This window comes from Stegostoma tigrinum, chromosome 4 (genome assembly GCF_030684315.1).
Source record: "Stegostoma tigrinum isolate sSteTig4 chromosome 4, sSteTig4.hap1, whole genome shotgun sequence".
NCBI classification, from domain to species: Eukaryota; Metazoa; Chordata; class Chondrichthyes; order Orectolobiformes; family Stegostomatidae; genus Stegostoma; species Stegostoma tigrinum.
In genome coordinates this window covers 129,631,954-129,649,520 of record NC_081357.1, presented here as the reverse complement: position 1 = coordinate 129,649,520, position 17,567 = coordinate 129,631,954, and the positions used below count along the sequence as shown (strand labels likewise).

The 17,567-nt window shown below is 40.9% G+C and overlaps 1 protein-coding gene across 9 annotated transcripts in view; it reads left to right on the top strand.

The window, feature by feature from the left end:
• Positions 1 to 17,567, top strand: part of dnmt3ab (DNA (cytosine-5-)-methyltransferase 3 alpha b) — a 540,511-nt gene that overhangs the window by 458,350 nt on the left and 64,594 nt on the right. For all 9 annotated transcript variants that reach the window (XM_059645667.1, XM_059645666.1, XM_059645671.1 and 6 more), the window contains 2 exons: positions 7,194 to 7,339; positions 16,959 to 17,049. In XM_059645667.1, the coding sequence (XP_059501650.1) occupies positions 7,194 to 7,339; positions 16,959 to 17,049 (237 nt within the window). The remainder of the gene's footprint in view (positions 1 to 7,193; positions 7,340 to 16,958; positions 17,050 to 17,567) is intronic.

Here is a 17,567-nt window from a genome sequence, read left to right as displayed (position 1 = left end):
AAGCACAGTGTTTCCCTCATAACTTTGTCGGTGATGATATTTCTTTACAAAAATAGAAACAGAAGTATTGGCTGCTTCAGTGGCTTGATGAACTAAATTACCTCAGTCATGTGAAATATTTAAAGAATAAATCTTTAATCAAGGAGGAATTCCCTGACAAATAGACAGTCGAGAAGACATTTTTGATGTCACTATTTCAACACTGTGGTTATTGAGAGAATTCTTGAAATCTTTAATATATTTTTCTTTTCCTCTAAGTTAGGTTGCAGAATGCAGATTTTTCGTGGAATGAGGTATCTACCAAATGCTGTACCTCTGAAACAGAAAATTCTAAAACTGTGAGTTAGGTGGCAATTGGAAGAGAAAAAGTAATGTGTAACGTGCAAAGAGATCATATTCAGAAACCATGAATTGCAAAGTGTATTAACACAATTTTATATTTTTCTGCTCATCTATTAATTGTTTTCTTCTTTCTGTGTCGGGGCTGCTTTAGTTAAAATTAGTTTAAGGTTGATGATGAATACAGTGACTTTCATGAGTTCTGGACAATTAAGTGTATCACAGCCAATTAAATACATACGTAATCACTGTTGTAATGAAGGGTAATGGACATCCAATTTGTGTAAAACAATGTCCCAGAAATCATTCACAGATAAAGAACTGGAATTTTTTTGATGGTATTGGCTGAAGGATGAATATTAATCAAGTCAGCTGGAGGACCTACTTAGTGTGGAATCTTGCATATCCAACTGGGGATGGTGCAAAGCTAAGAACAGTGGAGATCTAAGGGATTTAGGAGTTGATACCCAGATCTCTGTAATGTGCTAGTCAGAAAAGAAGAAATAATTAGATTAGCTGATGGAGTAATAAATTTTACAACTTGCAAGATAGATACAAAGTGGAAGAAACTTTAGAAATGTTGTTGTAATGCAAAATGCAAAACAAGCCCTAATAATATTGTGTCTGGAGTACTGTGTACAGTGCTGGAAATTATACATCAGAAAGGTCAAATGGGTCTTGATAAAGATGCAGATTATGGAGAGGTATTACATAAAATCATCTTTTTCGTAGAATCATAGAATCCCTACAGTGTGGGAGGAGGCCATTCAGCCCAGCAGGTTCACGCTGACCCTCTGAAGATCATCCCACCCAGACTCACTCACCAACTCTATCCCAGTAACCCTGCATTTCCCATGGCTGATTCACCTAACCTGCACATCTTGGACTGCGGGAGGAAACTGGAGCACCCAAAGGAAACTCACTCAGACACGGAGAGAATGTGCCAATTCCACACAGACAGGGTAGAATCAAACCTGGGTCCCTGACGCTATCATGCAGCAGTGATAACCACTGAGCCATCATGCTACTCACATTATCTGTAAACTGGAAGATAAAGGACTGATTTTAGGCCTTCTAAAGAATTTATGGAAGAGAGAAAAAGAGAAACTTTTTCACCTAGTGGTTCAATCTGAGAAAGGGGAACAAAACCTTAAAATCAGACCCAGACTATTTAAGAAACAATTTTTTCACACGCAGGTTGGTAGAAGTGTGAAGCTGTCTCCCAAAACTGATAGATCTTAGATCTATTAATAGTTTCACATTTGAATGATAGAACAAACTTAAGAGGCTGAATAGCCTGCTGTTCTTATGATCTACTTATGCCTATGTTAAATGACATCATCTGTGACAGTGCAGAGGCCATCAGTGTTGTATTAACAAATCAGCATGGATTAAATGCTCAAATCTCTAGAGTGTGAGTGCCTGACTCAGGCAGCTGTATGATCACTTAACTAGGGCTGATACCATTTAGTGTGATATTATTCAGAGCTGCTTTAAATCAAATATTTTTTGTTCTTCTGTTTGTACATTGAATAATTCATTAAGTAAAGATTTGTCTTTATCAGTACTGAAGTTGATAAACCAGGGGGCTCACCTATCAAAACTACTTTTGAGGATAATTCCAATCAATAATGAGCTATGATAAATTTAACATAGCTAGTTCCAGGATAGATAATTTTTTGTCAAAAAGATGCAATTCAAAGCCACTCTTTGTGTCTCAGATGTAAGCTTAAATTTGGTTTGGAACTTATTGACTTTCACCCAAGTTTTATGCCATGCAAGTATGTCTGATTCCAAATGTTTAAATAATATATAAATTGCATCAATGCTTGTGTGAACATTGAAGAAAAAGTGTTGATTTAAGCATGATGATGAATTAATTATTCTCTTTGATCATTGTGGAAAATTATTTGTGGTTGCTATTTGAGTAGCTTATTCATATACTAATCCTCTTTGTCCTATTAGTTCAAGGATGTGGTGTACAATGGAATTTTGAATTTTTGCAAGTCCCAAAATTTTTGAAAGATTTTTTTTCCTTAAATTCCTTTCCCTACTGTTACAACAAACCCTCTCATGCAACTTTTTTTAACCCCTTTTCTCAACTTAGATTTATCAATATTTCTCCCAACCAACTCAGAGTGTTTTAGCCACTTTGGCTCTCCAGCCTTTTCAATTCCGGCAGTTGAGGATGACTTTTGCATGACAGAGTATTGGAAGGCATCAAAAGTAACTCAGTTTTTCAAGAAAAGAAAGAGAAAATAAGCTGGCAGCTTTAGAACTGTTCGCCTGATATCAATCAGGACGAAATTCTAGAATTCATTGATAGAGACAAGACTAATCACTATTTAATGAAATTGAAATTGTGTTTGATACATCCATAGAGTTTCTTGAAAAGCTTAAAATGTTTGGGTTATGTTAACATGGCGTTGACAGACAAAAAAGGGAGCCGGATTAAAAGGATAATTTTCTGGTAGGCAAACTGTAGCTATGAGGATACCGTAAGGGTCAGTGCTTGATCTTCAGCTATTTATAATCTATAATTAATGGCATAGATGAGAGGCTGAGTGTCTGAATCCAAGGTTTTTGATGAAATGAAGTTAAATGGGGAAGTGATGTTGGTTTTGGATTGAAGGAGATGTTGATTGAACTGCTCCTCAGCTATTCTATAAATAGCTTCAATGCCCAGGTAACTTACTGGACTTGAGATGCAGTGCTACATGGAAGATAATGGAGAAGAGGGTTAATGTGATGATAAAACTTTGACCCCAGCCACCTTCAAGATTGCGTCTGTAACCTGTCCCATTGGTGACAGTCATGTGTTTATATGTCTTTCTAAATACAGAAAATGGTAACAAATTTCTGAGAGCAGCTAAATTTGAAGAGAATACTCCAGAAGTCTTTGCAGTTGACAGACTTGAAAACTTTCCTGGGGTTGAAAAAGGCTTTGTGTACAGTTGGTGTGTTTCTCCCATTTTTTGGGGGGATTTGCTGAACAGTGAAGATTGTCTGTGGATGAAAACCGCACCGTGGCTCTGAAGAAATGCTTCAGCCGTTGGGGGGTGACAATATAGGACGATTTTTGCAATGATCTTCCGTGAGGCAGTCAGCACTGTGGCTCCTTTACAGTTACTGTGATCAGATGTGCCTTCCTTCTTTAACGTAATCACAGTCACAGCAATCCTTTGCCCTCTTCCCAGGTGAAGGAAATGAAGTTACGCAGCTATGTCGGGAATCTAACTCTTGCTAAATTTCAGCATTTTGGAAGGGATTCAATCAGCTGCAGAGGTCTTATTTTTCTCAGCTGTCAATGATCTTTACAACTTCCCTCTGACCAAGATAAAACCAGCACTGAATGGGATGAGGTGTTAAGAAATAGAGTTGAGGACATTCAAGTGGCAAACTCTTGGTTGAGGAGTTCTTCCGCATGTCCTTTCCAGTGAGCGCAGACTGCTTCCTTATTCTTGATGCGTTCCCTTCCCTGCTTGGATCTCAGTTTGATGGACCTTTGAGTGCTTGGACCCTAGATCAGTTTGACAATGCAGAAGAAACTATGCATATTATTGGCATCTATAAGTTGGCGAATCGCTGTGCTCACTCCACCATTTGTTTCTAATGTTACAAGTTTTAAGATGTACCACCACCTTCAAATATCTGTGGGATTGCTGTCTTTCCCTTGACGAGTAGTGAAGATTCTCGTCTGATTCTCGTCAGGTTTCAGTGTGAACTTGTCTGTGCACTCACTCTCAAACTGAAGTGCAGGTCATTACCAACTCCTCCTTCTCTGAAGCACTTGAGAAGATGGGTTTCTCACAAAGCAGTTGATAAACTAAGCCCAATGTTGATGATTAAGTTCAATGTAAGATTCTAAAAATGTCTTGATAGCCACCTCTCAACATCTTTGTATACAAAGATGACAAAATTCCTCATTGCCTTTAAAGTCTTCAGCTGACTGATGCAGTTTGAGCACCCAGATCTCAACCCAAGACAGAAGGTCATTATTCACGTCTCTGCTGGAGGGAGTCATACATTGCACCAGGATATGTGTGAGGTAACAATGATGACATGTTACAAGATCAAGGGTGACTACAGCGATTGCAGCACTGTCAAGGATTTCCCTTCTGGGGATCATGAGATAAATATTTGCTGCTGTGGCTCTTATCAGATTCTGGCTGAAAACATCTTTCCCAAATCCCAATCTAGCTTCAAAGCTGGAAGATCTACAATTTACATTTTCTTCTTAGTCCAGCAATTGCAAGAGAAGCATCACGATAAAATGGGACCGTTATGACCGTCATCACTTTCACAATGGCATGGATCATGTGAGCAGAAGTGTACTATTAAGCTGCTGGAGAAAAATGGCTGCCTGTTGAAGCTGCTCAGTGTGATCTCTGTTTCATAATATTATTGATGGGTAAGGTTAGTGATGATGGGGCAACATCAGAAACGTTTGTGATGCACAGTTGGGACAAACAGGGTTGTATTCCAGCACCAACACTATGGCAGATTCTTTTCTTTCTTGCTGTCATGCTTTCAAGTCATCTACAGAGAGTGTCTGTTCACATACCAGAACTGATGGAAAGCTGTTTAGCCTTACTCGCCTGGGATCCAAGGCAAAGATATGCCAAGACCTCATCATTAAGTCGGCAGCACTGCCTCTACACTTCCTGTTGAGGAACATCTTCAGCAGCAAAAGCACAGAATCTCCATCAATATAAAAATAATTGGTTTTGCCATTTGGCATCAGGAAGACAAATATCATGATCCAAAGTGTTGTTATACCTCCAGCTGCAACATTATTAATCTGATTCTGAGGCTGTTAGTTTTACAGAGATTTAGATTCAATAATTAGCAGCAGTCTTGTCACTTGAAGCTGGAATCTTTGCAGCTTTACAAAAGCTACAGCTATTGTGCTCAAAGAGATGAAGAGAGCGTGGACCAATGGCAATCTGATTGAGAACGCTAAATTGTGAGTGTACCAAGACTGTTTCGATATACTCTTCCACAGTGGTGAGAGCAGGACAACATTCACCAGGCAGGAGAAGAAGATCAACACTTTCCTTTTCAGCTGTTTTGGATTGTCTTCTATTTCATTTGGTAGGACAAGATCACCAACTCAGAGATCATGAAGCATAAATTCATTGCTAAGCCAATGATGTCTATGTTGGTTCAGCCAAATCTATTGGATAAATGACTGTTACATATCCAAAGACTTTCTGTAATGTGAATTGATCATTGGGTTACAACCTCCTGGATCTCCATACCTTTTCTACAGGACACTTGCAAACAAGATATGAAGGTGGTGAACGTTAACGCTAGCGGTTAGGAGACCGTTGCTGATGGCTGTGGTCCTTGAAAGCTGACAGTTTGGAGGAGCATTGGAAAATGTGAGCAGAAATGGAATTCTCCAACAACCAGCAAGGGGGCTAAGAGAAACCAGGGGCCGGCAATTTTCTGCACCTTCTCAGCATGCTGTCTTTACATATTTGAAATCAGGCAGACGCTATCATCCTCGAGTGAAATTCCTGAACCACACTGAACAATGCTTAACTGAGTGTTGACACCAGAGTCTACTTCCTGGTTTGAAATGTAAACAAGGTTTGGCAATTAATTGTCAGATGTCATTTAACTAGTGCACTATCCATGGTAATATCAACATGCCAACCAATCTGCATTCCCTCATACAGTAAGTAGTAAAATTGGTTTCCCTTTACATTGATGTGCATGCTTATGAGTACAACATGAAAAGCTTCGACAACTTTTTTTTCAGTCAGACTTGAGTTCCGTACCACCAAACGAGTAAATAAATGTATGATAGTGGGATTTGGGAAGCAAATAGCATGCTATTCTTCAGTACAAAAGAATTGGAGTAAAAGAATAAAGCCTTTCAGGCTTTGGAGTGATCACATCTGGAGTTATGTGTACAGTTTAAATTTCTAACCTAAGGAGAGTTGCTCTTGCTCAGAGAGACTTTGAGAAAGACTCATGGGACTAAATGTTGAGATATTTACAAAATTTAGTACAGATAAACATTCAAAGTGTTTCACAGTAAAAAGAAAAGTTAGTTTAAAGAGGTAGGCTTTAGTTCCATGGCTCAGCAAACTATCAGTTGGTTTGTTAATGGTGGTTCCAAATCATATAAAAATTGTGTCCAAACACAACAAACATGTATTGTATTAATGCCATTTTTAAAATTTAATATTTCTAATACTTTCTGATTGAGATTTTTTTAAAATCCTAAGTAATGAAACAACGTGAAAATTGCCTCATTAAAGTATAAAGAATGTTTAGTTGGAAACATTCAGTTGTTGTATTCGCAATATTAGGTCATGACTCCACAAACCAGTTCTGAGTGATAACTGAAAAGCAGTGTTGCAGCTAATCGACATACAAAACAAGTAGAAAGTGCTGTCACACTGTTTATTCGTATGTTTGATATATATTAAAGTTTGAACCTGAATGTAGAAATTTCGCTAATATTTTATGATCTCTTCAGGTAGCTCCTTGAATAGTATTATTTATGCATTACCTTATGTTTGCTGACAGGCAGTAAAAGCTCAATTTTTGCACAAAGTTGACGTCTAATCAGATATCTTAAAGCAAATTTAGAAAATATATATAGTAGTTAAATATTTGGAAAGTTAACATATATGAAAAGGAGAAACACAGGATGAGGCATCTTGTTTAGCTCTGATCAGCTGAAGTGATGATTACACCAAAACCATTTTTAGCAAAATGTGCATTTACCAGAACTAAGCTAGTCACTGACCATTATTTTTGCATTATTTATCAGTGAAAGATGAGCAAGCTGGTCATTGTTATTCTTTGTATGTTAAACTGTACCTGTCTGTTTGCAGGACTCCTGGTGCTAAGGGATCTGGGGATCCAAGTGGAACGTTACATTGCTTCGGAAGTCTGTGATGATTCTATCACAGTGGGTATGGTCCGGCACCAGGGGAAGATCATGTATGTGGGAGATGTTCGAAATGTTACTCGCAAACATGTACGTGAAGACTTTTAAAATTGATTGCGTGCATCAGAATCTGGAAGTAAATTTGATGCAGATAATTACCTAGAGTTATATTTGCTTTTACAAGTATTTCAGTATTCTGTTTTCATTACAAAATGCAACTCATCTGATCTAAGAGGTTTATCAAGCTTCAATCTAGCTATTTCTTTCAGATACTATCTCTTTACTAACATTAATATCTTTTAGCTCTCCAGTTACCCAAGTCGACAAGTTTTTGAGTTTTTCTATATCCTCTTTCGTGAAGACAAATGCAAAGCAACTTTATTTACTCTGCCATTTCCCTGATCTCTACTTCTGTAGAATTCACGACAGAAGTTCCCAATTCTGCTGTCCCCATCTATAACAGACCCACATTTATCCTTGCTAATCATATTCCTCTCATATATTCATAAAAGTTTTCACAGTCCTTCTTTATGCTTACATCCATATTCATTTTGCCTTTGCTTATCAGTTCCTTTGTCCTCCTTTGCAATGTCCTAAATTGATCCCAATTCTCAGGTTTATAATTTCTGGTATTCTTATCAGCCCATTCCTTTAATCCAAGATAACAAAGTGTGAAGCTGGATGAACACAGCAGGCCAAGCAGCATCTCAGGAGCACAAAAGCTGATGTTTTGGGCCTAGACCCTTCATCAGAAAAGGGGGATGGGGAGGGGATTCTGAAATAAATAGGGAGAGAGGAGGAGGCGGACCAAAGATGGATAGAGGAGAAGATAGTTGGAGAGGAGAGTAGAGGTGGGGAGGGGATAGGTCAGTCCGGGGAGGACGGACAGGCCAAGGAGGCGGGATGAGGTTAATAGGTGGGAAATGGAGGTATGGCTTGAGGTGGGAGGAGGAGATAGGTGAGAGGAAGAACAGGTTAGGGATACGGGGACGAGCTGGGCTGGTTTTGGGATGCAGTGGGGGGAGAGGACGAGCTGGGCTGGTTTTGGGATGCAGTGGGGGAGGGGGAGATTTTGAACCTTGTGAAGTCCACATTGATACCGTTGGGCTGTCTGTTAACCTTAAATGATTCACTTTACACTTCCTGTGTATCTGATGTAGGCCTCCTAGTACGTCTTCAAATGTTAACCATTGCCTGTCTCACATTGAAACTTTTAGTGTATTTATCAACCATTGCCAATTTGCCCCTCATACCTTAAGCTTCCAATGAAATGCCACAGTCTTTACTCTAACTATACTTCGCTGAGAGACATTTGCCTTCACTAGTAACCAGAGTCTCAGGGGAGACATGCATGTATCTCTTGGACTTCTCCACAGTTACACATTCCCAATATGCCTGCATACCCCTGAACTGCAATTTGATCACCACTCCAAATGTGCTATCCACCTCGTCCTCTGCCTCATAGTGCACAACAGTGACTCCAGCTGCTTCCACTGCCAGTAACTCTCCTAGGTCTGATTAGTTAGATGATAATGGAACCAGGCAAGTGCTATCCCACCCTGCTGGATAACAATGCAGAGGCATTGGAACAAGGTGGTGTTGTCAGCAGTGTCAAAAGCTGCATACATGGCTAAACAGTGATAGCTTCTCTTTGATAAAATAACATAGGATGTAACATGAGCTCAAATGTGAACATTGTTGTTACTGTGGAAGGGGTATAAACCTAATTGGGGAACTTAAATATGGAGTCCAAACAAGGTGGACACCAGGTTGGAAGGTAAAAGTGCATTCAAGGAATATTTGGAAAGAAAAAGGAATTTAGCCTTTGCTTATGAGGACAATGGTGTCAAGATGAGTTAGTGTTTTGAGGGAGGGGGTGATGGTAGATTTAAAGGAAAGGGGTACAATAAGAATATAAGACCTAGAAGCAGGAGTAAGCAATTCAGCCCCTCAATGGAGTTCAACCTGGATAAATGCGAGGTGATGCATTTTGGAAGGTCGAATTTGAAAGCTGAGTACAGGATTAAGGATAGGATTCTTGGCAGCGTGGAGGAACAGAGGGATCTTGGTGTGCAGATACATAGATCCCTTAAAATGGCCACCCAAGTGGACAGGGTTGTTAAGAAAGCATATGGTGTTTTGGCTTTCATTAACAGGGGGATTGAGTTTAAAAGTCGTGAGATCTTGTTGCAGCTCTATAAAACTTTGGTTAGACCGCACTTGGAATACTGCGTCCAGTTCTGGGCGCCCTATTATAGGAAAGATGTGGATGCTTTGGAGAGGGTTCAGAGGAGGTTTACCAGGATGCTGCCTGGACTGGAGGGGCTTATCTTATGAAGAGAGGTTGACTGAGCTCGGTCTCTTCTCATTGGAGAAAAGGAGGAGGAGAGGGGACCTAATTGAGGTATACAAGATAATGAGAGGCATAGATAGAGTTGATAGCCAGAGACTATTTCCCAGGGCAGAAATGGCTAGCACGAGGGGTCATAGTTTTAAGCTGGTTGGTGGAAAGTATAGAGGGGATGTCAGAGGCAGGTTCTTTACGCAGAGAGTTGTGAGAACATGGAATGCGTTGCCAGCAGCAGTTGTGGAAGCAAGGTCATTGGGGTCATTTAAGAGACTGCTGGACATGTATATGGTCACAGAAATTTGAGGGTGCATACATGAGGATCAATGGTTGGCACAACATTGTGGGCTGAAGGGCCTGTTCTGTGCTGTACTGTTCTATGTTCTATGTTCTATGTTCTAATCCTGCTGTCCTGTTAAATACAAACTTGGCTGATCGCATCTCAGCATAAACTCCACTTTCCTGCCCACTCTCCATAATCCTTTAGCCTATTAATAATTAAAAATTTGTCTATCTCTTCCTGAAATTTATTCAGTGTCCATTTCATCCATCACACACAGGGGTACTAACCCCTTTGAGAGAAGAATAAAGGGAATGGAAGAGCAGTGAGGCAAGTTATATGTTTAAAGATGTTTTCCTGAATTTTAGAGAGTAATTGTTTCAAAATACAGTGAATGAAATAGTTGCTGGTAATTTTGATCCTCCACCAGCAAGAGCTGAAGTTATTTCAGTACAGTTCAGTCAATCCAAATAAATATTTACACAAATTTAGCCCAGAGATTGACATCAGGCTAAGCTTGTGTTATTTGTCTGATAGGAAAAAATGAGGTATTATCAGGAAGAAATACTGGAGATAAAAATGATCAACTTTGTCACAGTTTTGGAAATCCATTACAGCTTAGCAATCAGATTTGTCCAGGTGCAATACACAAAACATAGAACATAGAACATTACAGCACAGTACAGGCCCTTCGGCCCTCGATGTTGTGCCGACCTGTCGTACAGATCTCAAGCCCATCTAACCTACACTATTCCATGTACGTCCATATGCTTATCCAATGGCGACTTAAATGTACCTAAAGTAGGCGAATCTACTACCGTTGCAGGCAAAGCATTCCATTCCCTTACTACTCTCTGAGTAAAGAAACCACCTCTGACATCTTTCCTATGTCTTTCACCCCTCAATTTAAAGCTATGCCCCCTCGTGCTCGCCGTCACCATCCTAGGAAAAAGGCTCTCCCTAGCCACCCTATCTAACCCTCTGATTATTTTATATGTTTCAATTAAGTCACCTCTCAACCTTCTTCTCGCTAACGAAAACAGCCTCAAGTCCCTCAGCCTTTCCTCATAAGACCTTCCCTCCAGACCAGGCAACATCCTAGTAAATCTCCTCTGCACCCTTTCCAAACCTTCCACATCCTTCTTATAATGCGGTGACCAGAACTGTGCGCAATACTCCAAGTGCAGCCGCACCAGAGTTTTGTACAGCTTCACCATAACCTCTTGGTTCCGGAACTCGATCCCTCTATTAATAAAAGCTAAAACACTGTATGCCTTCTTAACAGCCCTGTCAACCTGGGTGGCAACTTTCAAGGAACTGTGTACATGGACACCGAGATCTCTCTGCTCATCTACACTACCAAGAATCTTACCATTAGCCCAGTACTTTGCATTCCGGTTACTCCTACCAAAGTGCATCACCTCACACGTGCCTGCATTAAACTCCATTTTCCACCTCTCAGCCCAGCTCTGCAGCTTATCTATGTCTCTCTGCAACCTACAGCATCCTTCGTCACTATCCACAACTCCACCGACCTTAGTGTCGTCTGCAAATTTACTAACCCATCCTTCTATGCCCTCATCCAGGTCATTCATAAAAATGACAAACAGCAGTGGACCCAACACCGACCCTTGCGGTACACCACTAGTAACTGGTCTCCAGGATGAACATTTCCCATCAACTACCACCCTCTGTCTTCTTTCAGCAAGCCAATGTCTGATCCAAACTGCTATACCTCCCACAATTCCATTCCTCCGCATTTTGTACAATAGCCTACTGTGGGGAACCTTATCGAACGCCTTGCTGAAATAATACAGTGGTGCATGTTTTACAACCGAATTTGCACTTAAACTGGTAAATCAGAAAATTCTTTTCCAACCTGCTTTTTAGATTTTATATTTCTCCTTGCAAATGCCACTTGAAATTATGCATTGCATTATTTACAATGAAAAAGAGGGAGCCAAGCACTCCCAAATCATTCTTAATCTGCTGCTATGAGTTCTTTTGACCATTTCTACCAATGTTCCCTTTCTACCCCTATCTGCTGATGGAAATGCTCAAATTTGCAGAACCTAATGAATCTTAGCTCTGAAGTTATGTCGAATTATTCCAAGGCAAACCGTGGGTGACACTGATAGCCCCAAAGATTAGATTTTGAGGTCATGATATGCACTTAACAGTGCCAAATGATGACAGTGGAAGTTTCAAGAATTTCTATCTACCTGCCTGTTTGAATGATCTCTGTGTCCACCAGCACTAAAAATGTACCCTGTTGGTGCAGCAGCCTCTGCAGTATCATAAGTGATTAGCAGTACCTAAAGCTAGCCTGAATCTGGTTTAAAAAAAACGGGGAGCTGTGTTGTGGTTGGAGCAGGTGCTGACTGATCTGATCTGCGGACAAAAAAAGAACACGCTGCAAAATTTTCTGAAACAGTATTTGTGGTTGGGGTGAAAAGTGACATTCCTTTCATCCACAGGATGGAAGGCAGCAGTTGAAACACAAAGTTGAGAGGTAGTGGGATCCAGTAGCCAGGATAGTTATTGGCAGAAGTCATGCCCATGAAACTGAACACAAGGAGTACAGGGACTTCACCCAAGTGGTCACGTCAGAGAATGTATTTTCATATTATACATTACTAACTGTACCACGAATCTCAGACATTTCAAATCACCACAGCTCCATTAACCTGCCAACACACTGTCATAAGCACATATACCTACAGATAAGACCATAAGACATAGGAGTGGAAGTAAGGCCATTCGGCCCATCAAGTCCACTCCGCCATTTAAATCATGGCTGATGGGCATTTCGACTCCACTTCCCTGCACTGTCCCCGTAGCCCTTGATTCCTTATGAGATCAAGAATTTGGCGATCTCTGCCTTGAAGGCATCCAACGTCCCAGCCTCCACTGCACTCCATGGCAATGAATTCCACAAGCCCACCACTCTCTGGCTGAAAAAAATGTCGTCTCATTTCAGTTTTAAATTTACCCCCTCTAATTTTAAGGCTGTGCCCACGGGTCCTACTCTCCCCGCCCAACGGAAACAACTTCCTAGCGTCCATCCCTTCTAAGTCATACATTATCTTGTAAGTTTCTATTAGATCTCCCCTCAACCTTTGAAACTCTAATGAGTGCAATCCCAGGATCCTTAGCCATTCATTATACATTAAACCTACCATTCCAGAGATCATCCGTGTGAATCTCCGCTGGACACGCTCCAGGGCTAGTATGTCCTTCCTGAGGTGTGGGGCCCAAAATTGGACACAGTATTCTAAATGGGGCCTAACTAGAGTCTTATAAAGTCTCAGAAGCACATCGCTGCTTTTATATTCCAACCCTCTTGAGATAAACGACAACATTACATTTGCTTTCTTAATCACGGACTCTACCTGCAAGTTAACCTTTAGAGAATCCTGGACCAACTCTCCCAGATCCCTTTGTACTTCTGCTTTATGAATTTTCTCACCGTTTAGAAAATAGTCCATGCCTGTATTCTTTTTTCCAAAGTGCAAAACCTCACATTTACTCACATTGAATTTCATCAGCCATTTCCTGGACCACTCTCCTAAACTGTCTAAATCTTTCTGCAGCTTCCCACCTCCTCAGTATTACCTGCCTCTCCACCTATCTTCATATCATCGGCAAACTTCGCCAGAATGTCCCCGGTTTGCTTCACTCTTCAATGCTGCAAACCTCATACCACATTTCATAGGTTGCCCACACTGTAAGCTATTCAACTGTGATGACAATATCAGATTGCATCATATTCAGTAGCACTTTGTCCTCCATGGTAGGACACAATGGAGGGTAATAAATAGGTCTGTATGCCCTAAACCATACGGAGGAATGATGCTGGTCATTACCGGAATAACAATTCCTAAAATCTTGGCCAGTGACAGGTCTGAAGTGCTGGAAGATGTAAGCAGCCATACTAATCCCACTTCCCTTCCATTCTGCAACCTCTTCAGATTTTCAGGTTGTAAATGCATTGCTTGCTTTCCCCCTGTTCTCCACCATTATCTGGCCCTTATAAATTTTTCCTTTCTGATTTGCAAGAGATGCGTCCTAACCAGGCAGTGGGAAAACACCAGCAAAAGATTGACAAAGATATAGAATTGTCATTTAATGTCACACTTGCAGGCACCATCTGAGGCAATGCATCTCGGAGGATAAATTTGAGATAAGATCTGTACATAGTGAGTCATCAGGTGCCTGTGTCCTGCAGCCAGGGGAGGGTGTAAGGAAATTGCTAAACAAGTGTGGCAATGCACATAGGTTCTGCTGAGAGGACTCACATGAGCAGCTTTGGGCAGAGAAGAACATTGATGGGTGACAAAATACTTGATGCATCAGAAAACTGACCACATAGCTTGCTGTCAATATCAAGGAAATGGGAAGAGTCCATTACCAGTTTGGCCCAGAGATCTTGGAGTCTGTCTTTTTCAGCGTTCAAGTTTTGACCATCTCTGTTCACACTATCTCTGATCCAACTATGGTGCAGCATCTGATAGAAAATCTCATGACTTCCATCACAGCAGAAGCAGCAGTCACTGACAGTGGAGTGCTATACTGGAAGCTGAGGTTAAAGGCATATAAGCACAGCTTGCTGCTATGCCAGTTCAAGTCATTGCTGTCATGACAGGTATGGCTGGTTAGTCAACCAGCTGAATAGTTACCATCCAAACCAAAATGGTGCAGACCACATAGGGCTTTCTAGGCCTGAAGCTGCATGAGATCAATTTCAATGACCGTCTGCGCTAAAACTCAGCAGCCTTCCAGCAATCATACAGCAACCATTGAACTATGGCTGTGTAGAAATAATCACGCAGGCAAAGGAGCTTGGAAGGATGGGCGCTTGGGAATGCACATGGCTAATAAGTTGCAGTTTGTATGCAGTGTGTCATGTTTTGCTTTATAAATTTGGAATATGCATTTTGTGTTGGCTTTTGTTTTTAGCTTGTGGCCAAGCAGATGCTATGATGGTCAGTAATAGAGAAGTGTAGGTTTGGTGTGGACCTCACTGAATGGGGAATTAGAATTGCAATTAACTGTTTTCAACTTGGATGAGTTCTTTAAGGAGAGCCCAGGCAAAATAGAGCTCTCTGGATTGTGTCTTGCCTTCATTTTCCACCTTAGGCTGTACTGCTCACTAAGTGGTTGTTGGCAAAGATTGTCCCTTCATGGTAATAAGTTTGTGCGCTGTTGTTATGGACCAGACCAAACCCTCTCAAAACATGTCAAGGAGATAGTTTAACCAATTAAATCGCATATGGAAGACAATGCCTGACAATCGCCTTTAAAGTGAGAAAAGGTTAAGATCTAGACTATCAGATTAAAGCAAAATGCACTTTATTCATACACTATAGTTAAAATACAAATAAAATAAAGAAAGGAAAATAATTGGTTTAACTGTACCTATTGAAATGCCAACAATATAATAAACTATTCATTAACTGTTCCAATATCATAAATCCCATAATCCCTCGGCAAAGACAAATTCAGTAAGATAGGTTATCTCACATGCAACACTTGCAGCAGGAAGAGAACCCCAGCTTTTAGCTGTATCAGATAGAGGTAAAAAAGAGCTTCTATATCCAGTTTCAAGACCCCAGCAACTGCAGAAAACTAAAACTAAAACTACAGTTCTGGTTCTGTGGGAGGTTGACCCCACCCAGTCTGTATGTTCCAATTTTTACAATAAACCCAAGCCCTCTCAGTTCTGAGGAAGGGTCACCAGACATTAACTCTGTTTTACCTTCACAGATGCTACCAGACCTGCTGAGCTTTTCTAGCAACTTTGTTTTTCTTCCCTCACAAGCTGTTTACCTCATTGGTTTGAAGTAGACCACTCAAATCTCTGTCTCAACCTCTCTTCATAAAAAAACAGGGAAAAAATTTACCTCTTCAAGCCATAGTATCGTCAGAGAACCGAGCAGCAGATGATAACAGAGCTTGTCAGGACCAGTGCAGGGAGCAGAATTGTTGCATTAGACCTTTGCTGGTCCTCTCTTTCATATTTTATGTGGCCATGTGACTGAATAAAGTGTGTGCTGACCAAATGCTAGTTACACACCAGAGTCATCAAGTGCATCATCAGTGGACAATCTTTTGTCCCTCGGTTGGCACCTATTGGTTTGCCATGTTGGCTCAATTTCAGAATGGCGATGGCTGAATGAATCATAACTGTGGTCAGTATACCAGGCATTGACCTGCATAATTCATTTCCTACAGTCACATTGCAGCTGGCTAGTGACAGAGGGAATTTCAGTTTGGTTCTGGTTCAGGGCAGAGCCAATATGTGGTGCTTCCAATGAGCACAGTGGCTTACTGGTTAGCACTGCTGTCTCACAGTGCCAGGAACCCAGGTTCAGTTCCAACCTGAGGGGACTGCCTGTGTGGAGTTTGCACGTTCTCCCCATGTATGCGTGTGTTTCCTCTGGGTGCTCTGGTGTCTGGTCTAAAGACGTGCACGTTCGGTGGATTGCCCATGCTAAATTGCCCATACTGTCCAGCTTAGAAAATGCAGGGATAAGGTAGAGGATGGATCTGGGTAGGATGCTCTTTGGAAGGTTGATGTGGACTCGATAGGCCAAATGGTCTGCTTCTACACTGTAGGAATTCTACGATCTAAGGTTTTAGCCTTGAACCGAAGTGGAATACTGATTTTAGATAGTGCGGCTCACTGATTAATCTCATGATTTACAAGTTCCATATACTTTCAGCAGTCATATTCACTGTTTGTGCTTTAACTGGTGCATCAATGTGACATCCGACAGTCGTGTACACACCACCATGAACTCCATTCGGAAATTCTAAGGGCACTCATGGAGCCAAAAAGAAGGATGTTAACAAGTGCAATTGCTTCGCAGCCTGTCACATGAGCATACTTCTTGTTTGAACCAAAAGAACTGTTGGTCTGTGACATACACTCAGAATGTCAGAGACCAGAAAATGGTTCTAGTGTTAGTACAATAATTTACTCTGCCATTATAAATTAAACTGACATTTAGCTATGGTATTTAAGTGACCGCTCAGTAACCGTGTCTTGAAATTGTGCTAACATTATATTTTTCCTTCAGCTACTAGAGTGGGGACCATTTGACCTGGTGATTGGTGGAAGCCCCTGCAATGATTTGTCCATAGTGAATCCTGCCAGGAAAGGACTTTATGGTGAGCAACTTGTATAATTGTTACTATTCCCATTTGTCAATCTCATTCTTCACCCAACTATTTCAACTCATTGGTATTGCATTAGCTGCTGTCCAGGCATCGCATCATTTTCTTCATTTTGCTTGATGTTTAGCTTTTTGATCCAGACATTTTTATGCTGGCTAATTACAATTAGGTTGTATTTCTGGAGAATAATGAGAGTCATTCTTTACTTTTGTAGTTTAAGTACCTAAACCTACCAAAAGAGACTTTGATCCTGTCAGTTGGTTTAAGATTTTTATCCAGCCTCAGAGGTGAGCATGCAGTGGTTCAGGCAGATGTGCCACCAGTTTCATTTCAAGCCTGTCCAGTTGGCAGACAATTGCTTTATTGCTGTAACAAATCCAGAAATTGCTGGAGAAATAAGCAGGTCTGGCAGCATCTATGGAGAGAAAACAGAGTTAACATTTCAAGTCCAGTGACCCTTTTTCAGAACTGATAGCAGCTAGGAGAAAGGTGTATGCATGCTGAAGTCAGGG